The 18,058-nt window shown below is 34.1% G+C and overlaps 1 protein-coding gene across 1 annotated transcript in view; it reads right to left on the bottom strand.

Annotated features, from left to right (window-relative positions):
- Nucleotides 1–17,801, bottom strand: part of LOC136038721 (lysophospholipid acyltransferase 6-like) — a gene marked incomplete in the record, with an annotated part of 51,237 nt that extends 33,436 nt beyond the window's left edge. Inside the window, 2 exon segments of the mRNA XM_065722057.1 lie at nucleotides 5,746–5,852; nucleotides 17,670–17,801. Coding sequence (XP_065578129.1) covers nucleotides 5,746–5,838 — 93 coding nt within the window.
- Nucleotides 17,802–18,058: the final 257 nt, after the last annotated feature.

Raw genomic sequence — 18,058 nt, 5'->3', positions numbered from 1 at the left:
ACCGTAGAATAAATAGTTGCAATTACTAAAAATACTTTAGCGTAAAGAGTGAGGTATTATGAGGAGGTAAACCCTTCATAACCGCAATAATTTCTGCTCGTTTTAAGTTTTAATGCTTCTCCTCACTTTCAGTAGAAAAAAAACTTATCATATTTATTTTTTCATTGTTTTTTTTTTAATAATGCTAAAGAATCCTGCGCCCTCTTCATTGAAAGTCTCTTCCCCTATGAGAAGTTTTTCCATGGAAAGATCCTCCCACGTACCCCCCCCCACCTCAACTCTCCCTCCCAAACCAAAAAAAAATCCCCCTGAAAACATCCGTACACTTCACAGTAACCATTGCTATATGTAAACACATGTCAAAGTTTGTAACTTGTAACCCCTCCCACGGGGACTGCGGGGGAGTAAGTCGTCCCCAAAGACATAGTTATTAGGTTTTTTTACTATGGTGAACAAAATGCCTATCTCAGAATTTTGATCCGGTGACACTGAGGAATAAATGAGCGTGGGAGGGGGCCTAGGTATCCTCCAGTTTTTTTGGTAACTTAAAAAGGGCACTAGAACTTTTAATTTACGTTAGAATGAGCCCTCTCGCGACATTCTAGGACCACTGGGTCGATACGATCACCCCTGGGGAAAAAAACAATCAAAAAAAAATAAATAAATAAATAAACACGCATCCGTGATTTGTCTTCTGGCAAAAAATGCGAAATTCCACATTTTTGTAGATAGGAGCTTGAAACTTCAAAAATAAGGTTCTCTGATACGCTGAATATGATGGTGTGATTTTCGTTAAGATTGTAAGACAATCAGGGGGTGTTTTCCCCTATTTTCTAAAATGAGGTAAATTTTCTCAGGCTCGTAACTTTTGCTAGGTAAGACTAATCTTGATGAAAGTTATATATTTAAAATCAGCATTAAAATAGGATTTTTTTATGTAACTATCGGTATCACAATTCCATTTTTTAAAGTTTCGGTTACTATAGAGCCGGGTCGCTCCTTACTACGTCGTTCGTTACCTCGAACTGTTTGAAAGCTTAGATTATTAACGACATGACTGCCTGTCCATGGATTATTCTTTATGGTTGATTGTGTATGGCTATGCTGTTTGACCTATGTGATAGTATGGATGAGTAGGGTCAAGGCCTCATTCAAGTGCTGGTCGATATTAATTACTAATTTAGGAAAACAGTCTTCCTTTTCTCCTTCTGTCTCCCTTTTTTTTCTTTTTTTTAATGTGTTTGTGCTGTTGCATTGGTGATTTCTCTTTTCGTTATATGTAAACACAGGTCAAATTTTGTAACTTGCAGCCCCTCCCAAGGGGACTGCGGGGGAGTAAGTCGTCCCTAAAGACATAGTTATTAGACTTTTCGACTATGGTGAATAAAATGGCTATCTCAGAATTTTGATCCGGTGACTTTTGGGAAAGAATGAGCGTGGGAGGGGGCCTAGGTGCCCTCCAATTTTTTTGGTCACTGAAAAGGGGCACTAGAGCTTTTAATTTACGTTAGAATAAGCCCTCCCGCAACATTCTAGGACCACTCAGTCGATACGATCACCCCTGGGAAAAAACAAAAACAAAAAAACAAACAAATAAACACGCATCCGTGATCTGTCTTCTGGCAAAAAATGCGAAATTCCACATTTTTGTAGATAGGAGCTTGAAACTGGTACATTTAGGTTCTCTGATACGCTGGATCTGATGGTATGATTTTCGTTAAGATTGTATGATGTTTAGGGGCTGTTTCCCCCTAATTTCTAAAATGGGCAAATTTTCTTAGGCGTGACTTTTGATGGGTATATGTATAACTGATCTTGATGAAACTTATATATTTAAAATCAGCACAAAATTCGATTCTTTCGATTCTATTGGCATCAAAATTCCATTTTTTAGAGTTTCGGTTACTATTGAGCCGGGTCGCTTCTTACTACAGTTCGTTACCACGAATTGTTTGACAGAATAATTTCAGTCTATTTTGAGTTTTAATTTAGCTTCTTACTTTCAGTTAAAAAAAAAAAATTGTTTTTTCAGTTTAATTTCTGTTCGCTTTTCGAATAATGCAGGTAAATCTGGCTCACCCTCTATGAAATAGACCCTCATGAGAAACTCCTCCGTGAAAATTTTATCCAAAGTAAAGTACCCCCCCTCTCCCGTCAAATTCCTTCTAGACAGTTCCATCCTCGCAAAAAGTCCCCCTCCCCGTAAAATTTCTTGCGGACGATTGAGCCTAAAAAACTACCTTAGCATACTTTCATTATAATCGGTTTCTCGATCACTCTGGAGATGTCTCGTTCCTCGATTTTTTTTTTTGGGAAATCAAAAGACGCGAGAAATATCCCCCAGATATGTCCTCCGGAGTGTTTACACGTGCAAAATTGTGTTGGCAAAGAGCAATTAAAAGGAACTTCGTGTAGGAATTCTGTCAAATCTCACCAGTGTAAAGTTTTCCCTAGACAATTCCCCCCTCCCCTAAATTTCTCTCCACAAGAAAGATTTTTCCAATGAAAATCCACCATGAGCACAAAATCTCCCCGGTGAAAAATGTCTGTATGCTTCCCAATAACAAATACTATACGTAAACAATGGGCAGATTTCATAACTTACATGCATCTGAGGAGATTTACATGTTGATATGTAATTATTGTTTGGTGTACATATTGATATCAAAATTCCTTTTTTTAGAGACCACGGACTGTGGTGGGTCATACCACTAAAGATATAATTATTTGATCTTTTCAACTATACTGGACAAAATGGCTTGTCTCGAAGTTTAGATAAGATAACTTTGTGAAATAAATGGGTGTGGGAGGGGGGGGGGCAGCTGCTCTCCAATCTTTCTTGTCACTTAAAAAGGGCGCTAAAACTTTCAATTTCCGTTCGAAACGCACCTTTTCCCGATTTTCTAGAACCTTTATTTCAATACGATTACCCCTGGGGAAAAAAATTAATAGACCCACATTTGTGATCAGTCTTCTGGTAAAAACAGCTAAATTCCACAGGAGCTTCAAACTTCTAAAGTAGGGTTCTCAGGTACGCTGAACCTGATGGTGTGATTTTCATCAAGATTTCTTGAATCTTAGGGGGTGTTTCCCTTCCTATTTCAAATACTGGAAATAATTTCTCGGGTTTGTAATTTTTGATGGGTAACACTAGACTTCATGAATTTTATATATTTGGAATCAGCATATAAATTGATCTTTGGTGTACATATTGATATCAAAATTCCCTTTTTAAGAGTTTTGGTTACTATTGAGCCAAGTCACTCCTTACTTATAGTCCGTTACCACGAACTGTTGGTTTGCGAAAAAAATGGGAGAGGGAGGTAAAAAAAGGAGAAACTTTTATGCTTTCGGCTTTCCAGAAGGTGAGGAGACAGAAGCCAGGTTTGATCCCCTTCCTCTCCAGGGGCAACTTAGTTACTAACCAAACTTTCATGGTAGCACGCCGGTTCTCAAATGTTTCAACTACCTTTTTTATGTAACGACTTAACGTTTAAGGCAGACCGTTAGCAAACTTTAAACTTTTCGATATTTTTTAGACAGAAATTGATAATATTTCAGAGGCATACTAAAATTTGGTGCAATCAACTTGCAGTGACATTCCGCTTCAATAAACTAATAAGAACGGCTGCCAAAAACGTGACGCGTACGGTTTTGCTTAATTTTATATTATTTCGAAAGATTTGCCAAGGTTATGAAATAATCAACACCACTCCTCTTTGAACGTCAAATTTAGCGCACATCTTGACTTTTTTAATTTACATTCGCTCATTTGAAGGTTGAACCGGATGCTACTGTTCAATGCCATGCGAACATTCTTAGGCCAAATTATTATGGAACATATGTGTATATACCATGGGACCAGTAAGGCATACTTAGGATCAGCAATGTATCTTCATTCTCAGCTTTTTTCTGTTTTTTTTTTATTCTATGATATTAATCATTTTGCCAATTGAACAATTCAGATCGACAAAATATATTATAGTCCTATTGCTATAAAGCTGCTGTGCTGTAGAGCCACGGAGGAAACCCGCCGTGCTCAAAGGGTGGCGGTGTTTCCACTTAATACTTTTTGCTGGAAATGTAATTTTTTAGTCCTCTTTCCTGCCTAAAGGTGAATAAATCATCAGGAAATTCTTCAGTTTCAGCTTTCAGTATTGATTAGTACTTTTTTCTGGAACTTGACAGTATTTTGTGGCGGTCGTTAGTTAAATGAGAAGAAAACAAAAAATACCTAAGGGATGGGTTAATTTTTTAACTGATACAAACTATCGAATGAAACTTGCATGGATTCGTAAAAAAAAAAAAAAAAAAAAAAAAAAAAAAAAAAAAAAAAAAAAAAAAAAAAAAAAAAAATTGACATAGATGCAGAAAGAAAACAGGTATGATAAGATACAAAGACTTGACCTTTAAATCATCAATATTTTGCAATTGTTTATTTTTTAGATTGACTGATTGAAGTAGCCTAAGCAAAGCTAATTGTAATTATTGCTCAACTCTAGGTTAGGGTTCATTACATCAGAAAGTGAATCAAAAACTAGCTTTCTAATTTCTTCTTATAAAAAGGAAACCTAAAGTAAAAAAAAAGAAACAATTTTCTAGAGATAACTTCTGCCAGGACAGGAGATTGTCCTAGAATCGTACACCCCATCCTTGCTTACCCCATCGTTATTTGGAATTTCCTCAAAAAGAGGGTAAAGCATTTACTTGCAGGCAGAGCAATCATAAATTTTTACATATCTGACCAGCGACATTCTGAAAATAGGTTACTTCATATACAGAGGCGGCATTCGAGAAATTGCAAAAACCATAAAACTTAAATTATAAAACAAGACAACAGGCCCATTTTAAACCAATTGAATGCCATCACTATTTGTAGAATCATGGTACAACTGTCACATTAAAATACTTCCTAAGTGGCTTAGAAAATTTTGCGAGACAGCCGCAAAAAGTTGGCATGCTTAAATTTGGATTTTAAGAACACTCGAATTGAGCTACGATGTAGTTCCCATTTTATTAACGTTTATCTGGACATTCAGCATTATTCAAACTGTTTGTCACCAACAAAATTAGACTGAAATAAGTGTAAGCATTTGTGATATCAGGGTATTTAACCTTTTCTTGAACTCTTGACCTGTCAGGCAAAGAGTACACAAGATATCACTTCGATAAATATTTTAAATGAACAGAACAAAATCGACAAAAGTGGATTTGCACCCTTAATACAAAGCTCTGGCAAGTACGTACATTTTTCTCTGTGGGAGGGGGGATGGACCTGTAATCACACCCTAGCTACGTCTTTGCAAGCTTTGTCCTGGGTCTTCTTTCTCAGGAGAGAGGGATATGGGAAGAGCAAGTCACGGAAAACATTAAAAAATTCAGAGAACGGCCACCCAGGGGCAAATACAAACCCATTCCCCTTTTAGGATAAAAAATTCTTTCAACATAACTAATCTGAAGACAATCGGGATCCAAAGCAATGTGATAAGGCGCTGATAAGTGCCTTTAATGTCCGTGTTAATGGGAGTGGAAAATGTTTCGTGGAGGCTATTGCAAAGCAAAATAAAACCTTCACTTAGAAGGATAGGTTCTACTCGGATCCTAAACTAAAAAAAAAAGAAAACGATAAAAAGCATCATTACAACTAGCAAGACATGAACAGCTTAACTAAAGACTTATCAAGTAAAATAAATGCAATGGGCTTTCTCAATGTTAAATCAGATGAATATTAAAATCAAAACTTACCAGATCGATAGGAACACCGGATGCTTTAGAAACCCAAAAAAATAGTCGAGAGCCATCATAATGTGGAGGGTCTAAGTATTCTGGGTGGTCCATTCTAATATAACTATCTAAAAAAAAAGAAAACAAAATTTGAGCTATAACAATACAGCCCTTACTGTGATTAAATATAAAAAAAAAGTTTTTTCAGCCGAGAGTAAGAGCCAACACTGAAACTTGTAACAAAAAGTAATTATTCCATATATGACGGGGGCTGCCCCTTTCTTCACGCTTAAGTCATAGAGTTATACAAAAATACTTCTTGTTCAAATCTAACAGCTCTAGTGTTTCAGGAGTCGTTCTTAAAGAATGGAACAAAAAGTCAAACTTTATCATAAAGAGAGGGATGAGTTGTGGAACTTTTGGCAGTAGCAGGGATAAAAAAAAGAAAAAACAAAAAACGTGGGCTGAAAAATGAACAACATTACGGTACCAAACAGCTTAATAAGGTTTAATTGTCTTTGGGAATCAACAAATTGTGAATGTTCGAATTTTGCAGACGAAAAGCGGTGTCAACTTTAACCAATTAGTTTTGCTGATTTATTTTCATGGTTCAACATGGCAACATTGAACCATAATGGGGTGCTTCCTCAAAAACTCCACTTTGAAATAGCCAAAAGCAAAGCCTTATAAAATCTCGGTTTTCCGGCAAGAGTGGCTAAAATGGCTAAAATGGGTCCAGGGGGCAAAAAAGTTTTATTTTGACGCACTTGGTAGTACAAGATTTTTCGTCTTAGATCCTAAAACAGGGTCAGATCCAGGAGTGTCTGAGGTTATGTGGCTTTACCTCCCCCATAAAATGGCTTTCGATTCACAAATTGGTTTTGGAATGCAGGTAAAAAAAAAACATGTATACAGCTATTGTTATAGCTATTTCCAAAAGCTATTGCTTTCTATACTCCGTGTTTTGCACAACCTGTTATGATTACTTTTCAAGTTAATTATTACAAGTAATAGAGAGCGGTTGCTTGATTGGTAGCTCAATCAGTTCAGTTTGTGACTTTGCAAAGCGCAGAGAAATTACAATCAGGTTTTTTTTTCTTTATTTTTGACCCCTAAAGACACATTACAGAACACACCCACGCAGACTTCTTCGTCGATTACAGACGATATTGGTTGGTTTAAAATAAATCATTAACACCTGATATAATGACTAAACTTCTTCTGCTATAGAGCTGTTTCGACCAAACCTTTTCAAGAGACTGGGAATAAAAAATAGAGCCTTCTGATGAGTTGGCTGACTCGTTTTATCTGGTTGTTATATTCTGAAGGTTATGTTTTTGAGATTTTGAGCTCTTTTTTCATCCAAAATAGCTGAAAATGGTAACCGGCAGCACTTAGGCAACCTTGTCAGCGAACTCTTCAAAAACGGAAAAGACGTAATAAAATGTTACATAAGTCATCAAAAAGCACAGTTGCGAAAATGGCGAAAAACTGAAGCCGATTGTCAAAACTGCAATATTGTCAGGGGGAGGGGGACAACAGCTTGCCCATTGGTTACAAAAGATTCCAGATCCAATCCAATCACAGAAGACCCCTCATAATGACAAAAAAATCTGGATTCTTCTGCGACTGAGCCCAAGGAATGACGACAAAAGTAAAGCAAAACATTTTATGCAGCCTAATGTCACATATGTATGTTCAATAATTCAGAATCGTCCAATTGACACATGAGCAGAAATTCTTTAGGACCCCACTGTCAAAAAAGTAAGTGCAAGCACTTGCTTCCACTGCTTGCTGACGGAATGGTGGATGGTTCAAATATATAGCAGTTACCTTTCTGCATCTGCAACACCTCTGCTGGGAACCTTTATGAGTTTTCTTCATTTTGTGTCTGCTACTAATTTACTTCAACAAGGTCTTACTTCATCAATATTTCAATTTCTTGAAAGCCTATGGCTTGATCATAAAAATACAGTTGGTCAGGTTTACAATAGAGCAGTAATAATGAGTGACCAGTCCAGCATGAGTTACCAGGGGTATTCTGGCTATTATACAAGAACAGTACCAGAAGGCTACATGCACTGTAGCTCACACAGTTTCAATCTTGTCATTTCTTTGGTATGTTCTATTCCAGCTATTGAGCATTTCTTTGGAACTGTATCGCCAGTCTGCAACTTATACAGTGCTTAGCTGCTCTGAACCCAGAATCCCAGAGAGCAAATAATGAACTCCAACCATATTTGCAGAAATAAAATCTGACTCGATTCAATGGAACATGATGTATGAATGTCATAATTCAGTTACACGTTTTGTTGAGCACTATCAGCATATGCTACAGTTTCTAGAAGATACCGAAGAGAATAGCAATGCAGAGACGTCTGTGAAAGTGTTACAGTTGCTTGAATAAAAATGCTGCTGCTTTCACCGTTATTTTTGACAAATACTTTGGCAGTTTGAGCACAAGCGATTTGCCAATACTTGTCCAATAATAAGAGGTAAAAGGAGTGTGCATCCAAACAATACTGACCTGCTTTCTCGCTATGGAATATCTCTGTTTACTCCTTTTCTGAAGCTCAACAACCTCTTAAACATCAGCAGAATGTTCCACCACACTTTCATATCCTTGCTTGTATCCTTCTGAGATTGTTTTTGTTGATCCCAAGAAAGTAAAACTGGAGTCTTTCCTTGAATACACAGCAATATTGCACCCAAGACGGACTGCTTGATGCAAGAGGTTGAGCTTTGGCACAGCAGTTGGGAAAATCGCCCATCATAGAAAGGCCACTTATGCTCTGTCTTCTCATCAGGAATACAGTCCAGCCTTTTCCCATACATTTCTCTTCTTTTTGCTGTTCTTTCAATGTTGCCTACAACTATTGCTACCCAAGAAAGAAGCCTCTCAGCACTTGAAAGGTAATAAGCTTGGCTACAAAGCTCAACAAGACAGAAAAGGGCGAGTGGCTTGGTGCTGCTCACCATTTGCTGAAAATATAATATCTGCCTCAAAAAGGTAATAGACATTTCTGCAGGGAAGAAAACTGTTGTTTAAAATTCATTTGTAGGCATTGACTGTGTAAAATGCGATTTAACATTTTGGTCAGCTTTATAATACATGGTCTTGCAAGAAAAGCGTGTATAGTGGACACGTTCACGTTTGCCATGGATAGACTAGCGGTTTTGCAAAAACAGTTTAAGCTTAACCCTTATTTAAGACTGCTCAACAAAGTCCATTGGGGTAAACCCCTTTTTCATTGTTTTGGTAAATCTTCCCTCCCTCAAAGAAAAATACTGGATACAGCCCTGTCTTAAACTAAAGAACATACAGCTCAAACTCAGGTCAATTACAAAGAGCATTTACATCCATGAATCCAGCCAGGAAGAGGAGAGGGATCGATTTCTTTTTTTTAAACCCTTACCTCACATCTTCATGCAAAAATTTCAAGGAGGTTCCTAAGATAGACAAAAAATTCAACTGTCTTAATACAGGAGCTTTGAACAGTAGAATTTCTTGAAATATGCTTCCCATAGTAATAAGCTTTTCGATAACGAATCAAGGCACTTTTTATATATGAGCTATTATACCCCTAAACCATCCATGATGATGAGTACTTCATAATCACAACCTGCAGGCATACACAAATACATTAAATATATTTTGCGAAAAAGCTCAGCTTGGTTGTTGTCAGTTCAAGGGAGAATTAGCGAATGGCAGCATCAAAATTTTTTAATTGCATTCTGATCTACGATTTCAATTGCTTGCTTTTTTTAAAGACTTTGGAAAACATTAAAAAAAAAAATAATTTCTATTCATTTCTGAAATAACATAGTTTTTATTATTGGTCATTTAGCTATTTCAGTTTATCTGCTTTTGTCCTTTAATGCTGCCTACATGCCTATGCTTTTCAATTCCTTCAGCAAAAAAAAAGTTTTTTGCACTAGAAATCTATGGTTAAGTGAAAAACAAATTTTCTTCCAAAACATGTTCGACTGGATAAAGTCTCCTTACTCCAGTCTGCTTACCCCAATAGCATTGCAATGATTAAAAGGAAAAAAAACAATATTGACCACTTTGTCAGTGTCAAGAATCAATACAACCCAATCTTTTAGCAACACAAATCCATACAACTGAATCATTTCAATAGCATTTATCTTCATTTGGGTCAATTGCTTCCTGTCCAAGTGCACTGTAAGTCCAAGGCAATCAGAGAAAGCAACATCAGTTTGCTCAGTTTTAAGTGCTATATATCAATACAGTCAAAGTCAAAATGGTCTGTCTCCATTGAGTTTTACCTGGACTCTGTCTGTGTACCCTTTAAGTTCCATGCCTATTAGGGATGAAACAAATTTAAGACTCATTTTCAGGCGTCATCAATCAATGCAGCTAAAATCAGTTTCAAATTTCTGTTGATGCAAATGATTTAAATTAAAATTATGTCTGCAGTACCTACTGTATTTCTTCTTTTTGATTAGGTCAGGCTTCACACTGGGAATCAGTGATAAAAAATTTTTGCTCATGTCATTTTTGCATCAATGGAGGATTTATCAGTTTAATTTCATCAAAGCCAGGTTAATGAATTTCTTAAGAACAAGTAACATTTAACACTGCAAAGACTATACTATATCCTGTCATAAACTGTAGGAGATACACAGAAAATATTCCACCTATTTCCTGATCTTATGAATTGGTATATCGTTTTTTTGTTACAATATTTTCTATTAATTATGGTTTCTTTTTCTTGTTTACATGTACCTTTAAGACCAATCATTAATGCCTAGCTGAGGTTTTCCAAACTTGCGCTTGAAAGTCATCTTGTACTTTTTGGCCCCAGTTAGCCCCACAATTCTAATACCCTTACCCTCTGAACAGAGTGGGGACCCTAGAGCCTTACAATTATCCTTGATAGATTAAAGTAAACTGGCAAAATGTTTTTTGGGCACTTTTGGGCCCATATTTTAGAGGGACAACCATGTCACTAGCAAGGCTATATCCAGGGGAAGGGAGTTTGAACTCCCTCTCCAATTCTTTTCTGATTTGTAAAAATGTGATAATAATGCAAACAAACAAATTTTGATATATTTTTAATTTCTTTTTATAGCCCCCTTCCCCACCAAAAAAAAAAAAAAAATCATAGATACTGCCTTGTCCACAAGACTAGTTTCCTTCTACGTTGAATGGTCCACTTGGCCAAGGAACTTAAGATTTCAAATTTCAATCCATCCAAAAACGCAAACAGTATATATATACATATAGTAAATATATAGTATATATATATATATATATATATATATATATATCACTTTTTATTTTTCATAAGTAATCTAAGCTTTGTGATTTCTGGTCAATGTATAAATCTTTTCAGTCTATAATAAACCTTGAAATAATCATTAATGTTAATTTGAGCATGAAAAAAACAATGCAACTAAAAGCCGACCACAAACAGAATGTTTTTATTTAAGCAGAACATTGTGTTTTCAAAGCAAGTAAAAAAGCAATTTTCTCTGGCTTAACAAAACAAGGTCCTGTTTGTATATAAAATGGGATGTTTTGTTTTCCTTATGTTTGCAATGATTTATGCTTTGTTTGTATATTGATATCTAATTTTTTTTTTTAGCATTAGTACTTTATTAGTCATTATACATAACAATATGAGCTTTATTCCTGTGTCTAATATTTAAATTTTTTCACTAAAGTTCTTTTTGGAATAATAAACACCAAATGTTTGACACCACATCTGGTCTGAGCAATTATACACACTCAAAATCTCCAAGGCTGGTTCATTGGTACCATAGGACCAAAGGTTCATACCATTTAATTCAGATTGCCAGATTGCACTTTCAAACTAATACCTTGGAAATATGCTATGCTCAAAGACTTCAAGTGAGAGAATACCAAATGTATATCTAGGCCTAAAAAGTGAAAATCAGGCATTGCTTCAAGCAAATGAGGCAAATTTATTTACAAAATCTGTTATTTATCAAAATTATGAAATTTATCAGTCATTTATTAGTCATAACTCTGTTGTTTATTAATTTTAAAAGTAAAATTTATTGTATTATAAAATTTATGTTTGGAAATGTGTTTTTTTTTCATAACCAAGCGATCCAGAACATGCAAAAGAGAGAAATTATACAAAAAAAAATGCTTCTTAAAAAAAATATTGTGATCATAACAACAACTTTAATCTTATTTTGATTATACACACTTGGTGATTTGTCATAGTTTTTCTTTGTTTTGTTTTTTTAAACAAAAAAACAGTTGAGTAAACATAGAGTCTATAAACAAGTAGAATGCATTTTCTTTCAATGGTGTAAATAATGAAAAAAGTAGTCATCAGTGCAAATGCACGCTTTAAAAATAAGTAGCAAAAAAAGAAGATACACGAACAGACGTACCTTTAAATGAATCAAAATAAAAGCTTTCTATATGAAAATAATTCAGACACAGTGTGGCTACAAGTTAAGAGAAATTGTCCAAGTGTGGGAATCAAAATTATTCTTTGAAACTAGAATTAAAGAGCTGAGATGGCTCTTCTTAAGGAAATAAGTATTGTAGTAAGCTGACAAATTAAGTCAAAAATTGATTTTAATAAAACCAATCAAAATGCAACCACACAAATTATAAGTTATAAAGAAGTGTTGAAATAATGGGTACTAGATAATATGTCTTGATAAGGAGTTGCAGTCAGTGCATAAAGTATTTATATGCCTGTTTTTGCAATAATGTTGTCATAATCTTTGTACAATTTTTATTACCTCTTGATTTTGAATAGTTTTGAGATTGTAAGTGCAATACTATTTAGATATTATTTGTATGTGTTTCTTTATCCTGTACTGCTGTCTGCCGTTGAGAAATAAAAGTTATCATATTATACCAAAGCCTTTCCATATATCATTATTTAAGAATCTTGCTTTCCTCAGTAGGTATGCTCAAGACAATTAATTAGGTCAACACTAAGGAAATGCTACCAAGTTTTATTCACCTTAGGATAGTATCCATACCCCTTCCAAGGGTAAGCTTAACAACCATTAGGTATTACCACAAAGCCTACTTTACTACAATATAATGAACTTTTACTAAATTAACAAATAGATTTGAGTATCAAAAATGGTAAAGTTATAGATCAGGTGCTTTTGGCTATCATGGAAAGTAGTCAAGTTGGGTCAAAGAACTCACACTCCTTCCTTATTTCTAAGGCTTAGATAGTCAGAGCCAATACTCTAGTGATGCCAGTAGTAAAGATCCATAAGCCTTCACTTTATCATCTGTAATTATTACAGGTGATTTACACAGATGATATTACACAAGTAACTTTGAGAGCAAAATGTGTTTCCTTAATTTTGGTTAATCTACTTTTCTTTGACTCAACGTTTTGAAAATACAATTCTCATAATTTGAGTAAGATTTCAAAATGCACTAGGTATTTTTTTCAAATTTAAGATGCATCTTTTCAAAATTCTTTAAACTATTTTATGCTAGGATTTAACAAAGTTACAAGGATTAAAGTTATATCTTTAGACCCAATTTGTGATATAAGTCTTTTCCTGAAATACCTCAAAGGTGATTGATATTCAACAAAGATCACAGCTCTTTGGAGGGGAAAAAGATATGTTAAAAGATCTTATGGAGGCATATTGTGGCAATCCTGCCAGAAGATTCTTCCTGATAAGGAAAAAACTATAATAAGAAAATAATAGCAAGCATCATTGATGACTATTTGACAATCTTTCCAAGGTATTGTCTGTAATATTCTAGTCTATGGGCTCTTCAAAAAGCCTATTCATAATGAAATTTCACTAATACTGGGATTCAGTTATTGCTAACTTGGGCCATTTGGAATTATATTGATTATTCCAACCAATCAGAAAACTCTATTTGGCTCAAGTTGGTGCTATCTAAATCTCAGTATTATTAAAAGTCTCATAGTGAATAAGCCTACGGAAACACTATAAAAACAAAACTGTAGTACTATTTGATTCAGTAATTAATATAATTTCTAAATGTAATTGTTGCTATTATGACAATACATCATTCCTCAACTCTTAATGAACAAATACCCCTATATTAAATACAAACTAAAAGCAAACACTTCCATAATAAAATTTTTACTTTATAATAGGCTATGCAGAAAATTTCTATGAAACAAATTTTCATGTTTCCCTTCTATCCACATTTTAAAATAATTTCTAAATGATCTAGTTATCCAACTTGCTTCATTTTTCACAAGGACATGATTTTATTGACCAGGTTATGAATAAGATGCCTATTAAGATAAGAGATACTATGATTCAAGAAACAAAAGTCTAGTAATCATTTTTTGAACTGAACTATTATGCTTGGAAAATGTTAATTGTGGAATAAAATTGTGGACTAATAGTATACTTTTTTTTTTATTTGAGTTTTTTCTTCAGAAAAGCACATAGACAAGAGTGATATTCTTTCAAGACATAAAGATTGTTGCCTTAAAAAATAGTAACCATTTTATTTTGAAAGAGTGCTAAATAGGCTAGGGAATATAATGAAAGCATTCTTTGTTATTAAAGTGGGTAAAATTCTAGATGAGAGACTTTTGTCTATCTGGCAAAGAAGCTGAGTTTAGTTGACAAAACTCAGTAAAATTTTACTTTTTCATATAGTTTAGCTAGTAAGAAAGTGAATACATTACTTGATGCTTTTTTATGATATTTCTAAGTATAGTAATTACTTCTGCAGTAAAATTCATTTTGAGCCCTTAACAGTTGCACTAAAAATTAACTTAAAATAGTTTTTAGACTAGGACATAGAGTTAAAAACTAAATAGGAATAAAAACTAGCTTTTAAATGGATCTTTAAACAAGTCTCTATAATATTTTGTTACCCTGCTAGCAATAAAGAAAAAAAAATTAGTGGTATCCATGCAAAAATATGATTTTCCTTGTTGTTCAAGGTGGGTGATAGAAGTTTCCTGTTTAGAATTTCAGAATGGTAATTCTAATGGTTTACTTTTTCTTTTGTTGTAACTTGTAAGGCCTTTTTAGATGGGTTTAGGGTCTTTTTTTAAATTGCAAATTTGTTTTCAAAATTACATTTTACTCTCAAGGTTAGCAAAAATAATAATTACCATTCCTGAATCAGCAACAAATGGCAATTTTTTTTCAAAAGACAGTCTTTTTAGAAACACAATTTTAAATCTTTAGTTACTATTTCCTGTTTTAAGCCACTTTAAGTGCTCAAAGGGGATTTTGTCCCAGAAGAAATGATTATATGAAGAAAGAGCATAAATAGGCATCAAGTGATGAATTTACTTTCTTCCCTAGCTAAATTATATGAAAAAGTATAAATTTAACCAAAGCTCTTAGGAATGGATATAGAGACTTAATTAATTCTTGGGACAGTATTCTGAAGATGTTACCTCTAAAACCCTACTTCCACAGGGCACTGAGCTTTTACCATCTTAGTGTTACAAAAGTGAAAAACAGAGAAATAGATCTAGTGCTCAAATGAGGCACAATGAAAAAAAAGTATTTGGAGCCTTATCCCTCAGCTTAACCCTGATTGATAAGATTGGCAACTCTATTTTATAAATTCATGAAAACAGACTTGCCATGGCTAAAAATCCTGCTGGGTTGTAGTCTACAGTTAGGCCTAGCCCTACTCAAAAGAAAATGCCATAAAATTATAAAAACAACTTTAAAAATCCTAGCCTAATACTTACTTCCATCAATTCTGAAAGGACTTCACTTTACCCAATCCCTCCTCTACAAAATATGTACATGCAATACATTTTGCTATACATTACTGTTCTGTTCAAATGGATTTAAAACAAAAGAAGCTATGTCAACAAAATCAAGAAATGAAAAAATGCAGTAAAAAATATAAAATTTGGGCTATACAATTTTAGTGCTTCCTCATGAATATGCCTAACTGTACAATAGTACCTACTGCTGAAATAATAAAAATTGCATTTTCAAAATTAGAGCCTATGAAAAAGAGATTAAAACCCAAAATTTAGGGTAGCATAGATTCATTGTCAAATCTTAGATAGCCTAGGTCATTTAGGCTAAACAATCTAATCTTCATTAACAGTTGCACCAAAAGGCAGCTTATAATAGTTTTTAAACTATGACATGGAGTTAAAAACTAAATAGATATAAAAATTAGCTTTTATACAGATCTTTAAACAAGTCCCTGTGATATTTTGTTACCCTGTTAGCAACAAAGAAAAAAATTAGAGGTACCTATACAAAAATATGATTTTCCTTGCTGTTGAAGGTGGGGGATTTAAGTTTCCTGTTTAGAATTTCAGAATGGTAATTTTAATGGTTTACTCTGTTTTTTGTTGTAAGGCCATTTTAGAGGAGTTTTAGGGTCTTTTTTATTAAGAGGTAGAAACAATAGCTTGAGAAGACCTTTCTAGGTTATATTTTGGTAAAATTCTAGTTAAGTGACTTCTTGCTATACCATAATTTTCATTTACTTATTGCTTTTTCTCTGTTTTTAGTTCTGAAAATGCAATTTCTGTTATTTGAGTAAAATTCTAGTTAATTGACTTCTTGCTATCTCAGAAAGGGTTTAGGTTAGGAAAATGACACTTTCAGGGATGAATCTACACACTAAAGTATGTCCTGGAAAGGTATTTTGAAGTAACTATCTCTACTCCTTCTGCCTCTAGAAGGCCCTGACCTTTAATGACCTTTAAAAATATGTGTGTTATAAAAGTGAAACCTTGCAAAATAGATCTTCTGCTTAATTGAAGTACAACAAAATTGTTTTCAGCTTCACAACTTTGCTCAATCCCAATTTATAAGGTCTTAAAGATATGCAAATACATTTCCTAAATTTTGAAAAAAAAAATAATATGGCTCAAATTTCTACTCAAATAACAGGAATTGCATTTTCAGAACTAAAGGCAGATAAAAAGCAACTAGTAACTGAAAATTAAGGTAAAATATTGTTTTGTCAAAATTTCAATAAGTATAGACCAGTCGTGTAGGCAAATTTCAGGGTCCTCTTGAGCAAGAAGGAGTGGAGGTGGATACTTTAAAATACCTTCCCAGGACATACTTTAGCCTGTAGACCCATCCCTGAAAGTTTCATTTTTCCTAACCTAAACCCTTTCTGATAGGCCTATAGCAAGAAGTTAATTAACTAGAATTTTACCAAATTCTAAGCCATATCAATGTTTTTTTTCAAAATTTAGGAAATGTATTTGCATATCTTTAAAACCTTACAAATTGGGATTGAGCAAAGTTGTGAAGCTGAAAACAATTTTGTTGTAGCCTACTTTCTTCAAGCAGAAGATCTATTTTGCAAGGTTTCACTTTTATAACACACATATTCCTAAAGGTCATCAAAGGTCAGGGCCCTCTAGAGGGACAAGGAGTAGAGGTAGTTACTTCAAAATACCTTCCCATGACATACTTTAGCCTGTAGACCCATCCCTGAAAGTTTTATCTTCCTAACCTAAACCCTTTCTGAGATAGTAAGAAGTCAATTAACTAGAATTTTACCATACTTTATCCTGTAGACCCATCTCTAAAAGTTTCATTTAGGGTAGGGGTACCTATTGAAAATTTGACAAAATAACATTTAACTCAATTTTCAGTTATCACTTTATTTTTCTCTGATTTTAGTTATGTAAATGCAATCCTTGTTATGCAAGTAGAATTTAAGCCATGTCAATAGTATTTCCTAAAATATTAAGAACTGCATTTGCAGATCTTTGAAGCCTTATTAATGGGATTGAGCAAAGTTATGAAGCTGAAAACATTTTTGTGGTGCTTCATTTAAGCAGAAGATCTATTATGCAAGGTTACACTCCACTGGTCTGGCCTACGAAGGATAGCCTAGGATACTGAATCTAATAGCCCATTGCAATGTAGGTAATCTGAATCAGGATGTGACTTTAATTTCCACTAATATTTAAGAAACTTAAATAAAATTTTGAAATACATAAAGTAACAAATACTTTGTGCTAGGGAACCGCGGATCAGTGTTTCTGATAAATTTCTCAAAAATAACTATCCATCCCTTCTCAAGTTCTGTTTCTTCCTAAACAAGCCCCGTGTTCTTTTACTTGTCCGATTACCAGGGTTGCCACTCCAACAAAATAAATGGTACTAATCAGAACCACCAAAAAGTACTACTTTAGAAAAAAAAAACTTTCCAAAAAATTTATGCGCGTGTTGCTTCGCGCAGCACGCGCATATTCGACCCGATATTTATCTCTTTGGTTTACCTCATAGCAAGATGATTTTTTTTGTGTCTGTGTTCGAGACCGGTTTATCTTGTCCACCTACAAACAGTCTTGGAAAGTATTTGCTTGGAAACGATAAGCTATTCAGCTAATAAGATTAA

The sequence above is a fragment of the Artemia franciscana genome, chromosome 18, assembly GCF_032884065.1.
Source record: "Artemia franciscana chromosome 18, ASM3288406v1, whole genome shotgun sequence".
Taxonomy (NCBI): Eukaryota; Metazoa; Arthropoda; class Branchiopoda; order Anostraca; family Artemiidae; genus Artemia; species Artemia franciscana.
The sequence above is the reverse complement of the archived record's forward strand: the minus strand, read 5'-3'. Positions and strand labels throughout refer to the sequence as shown.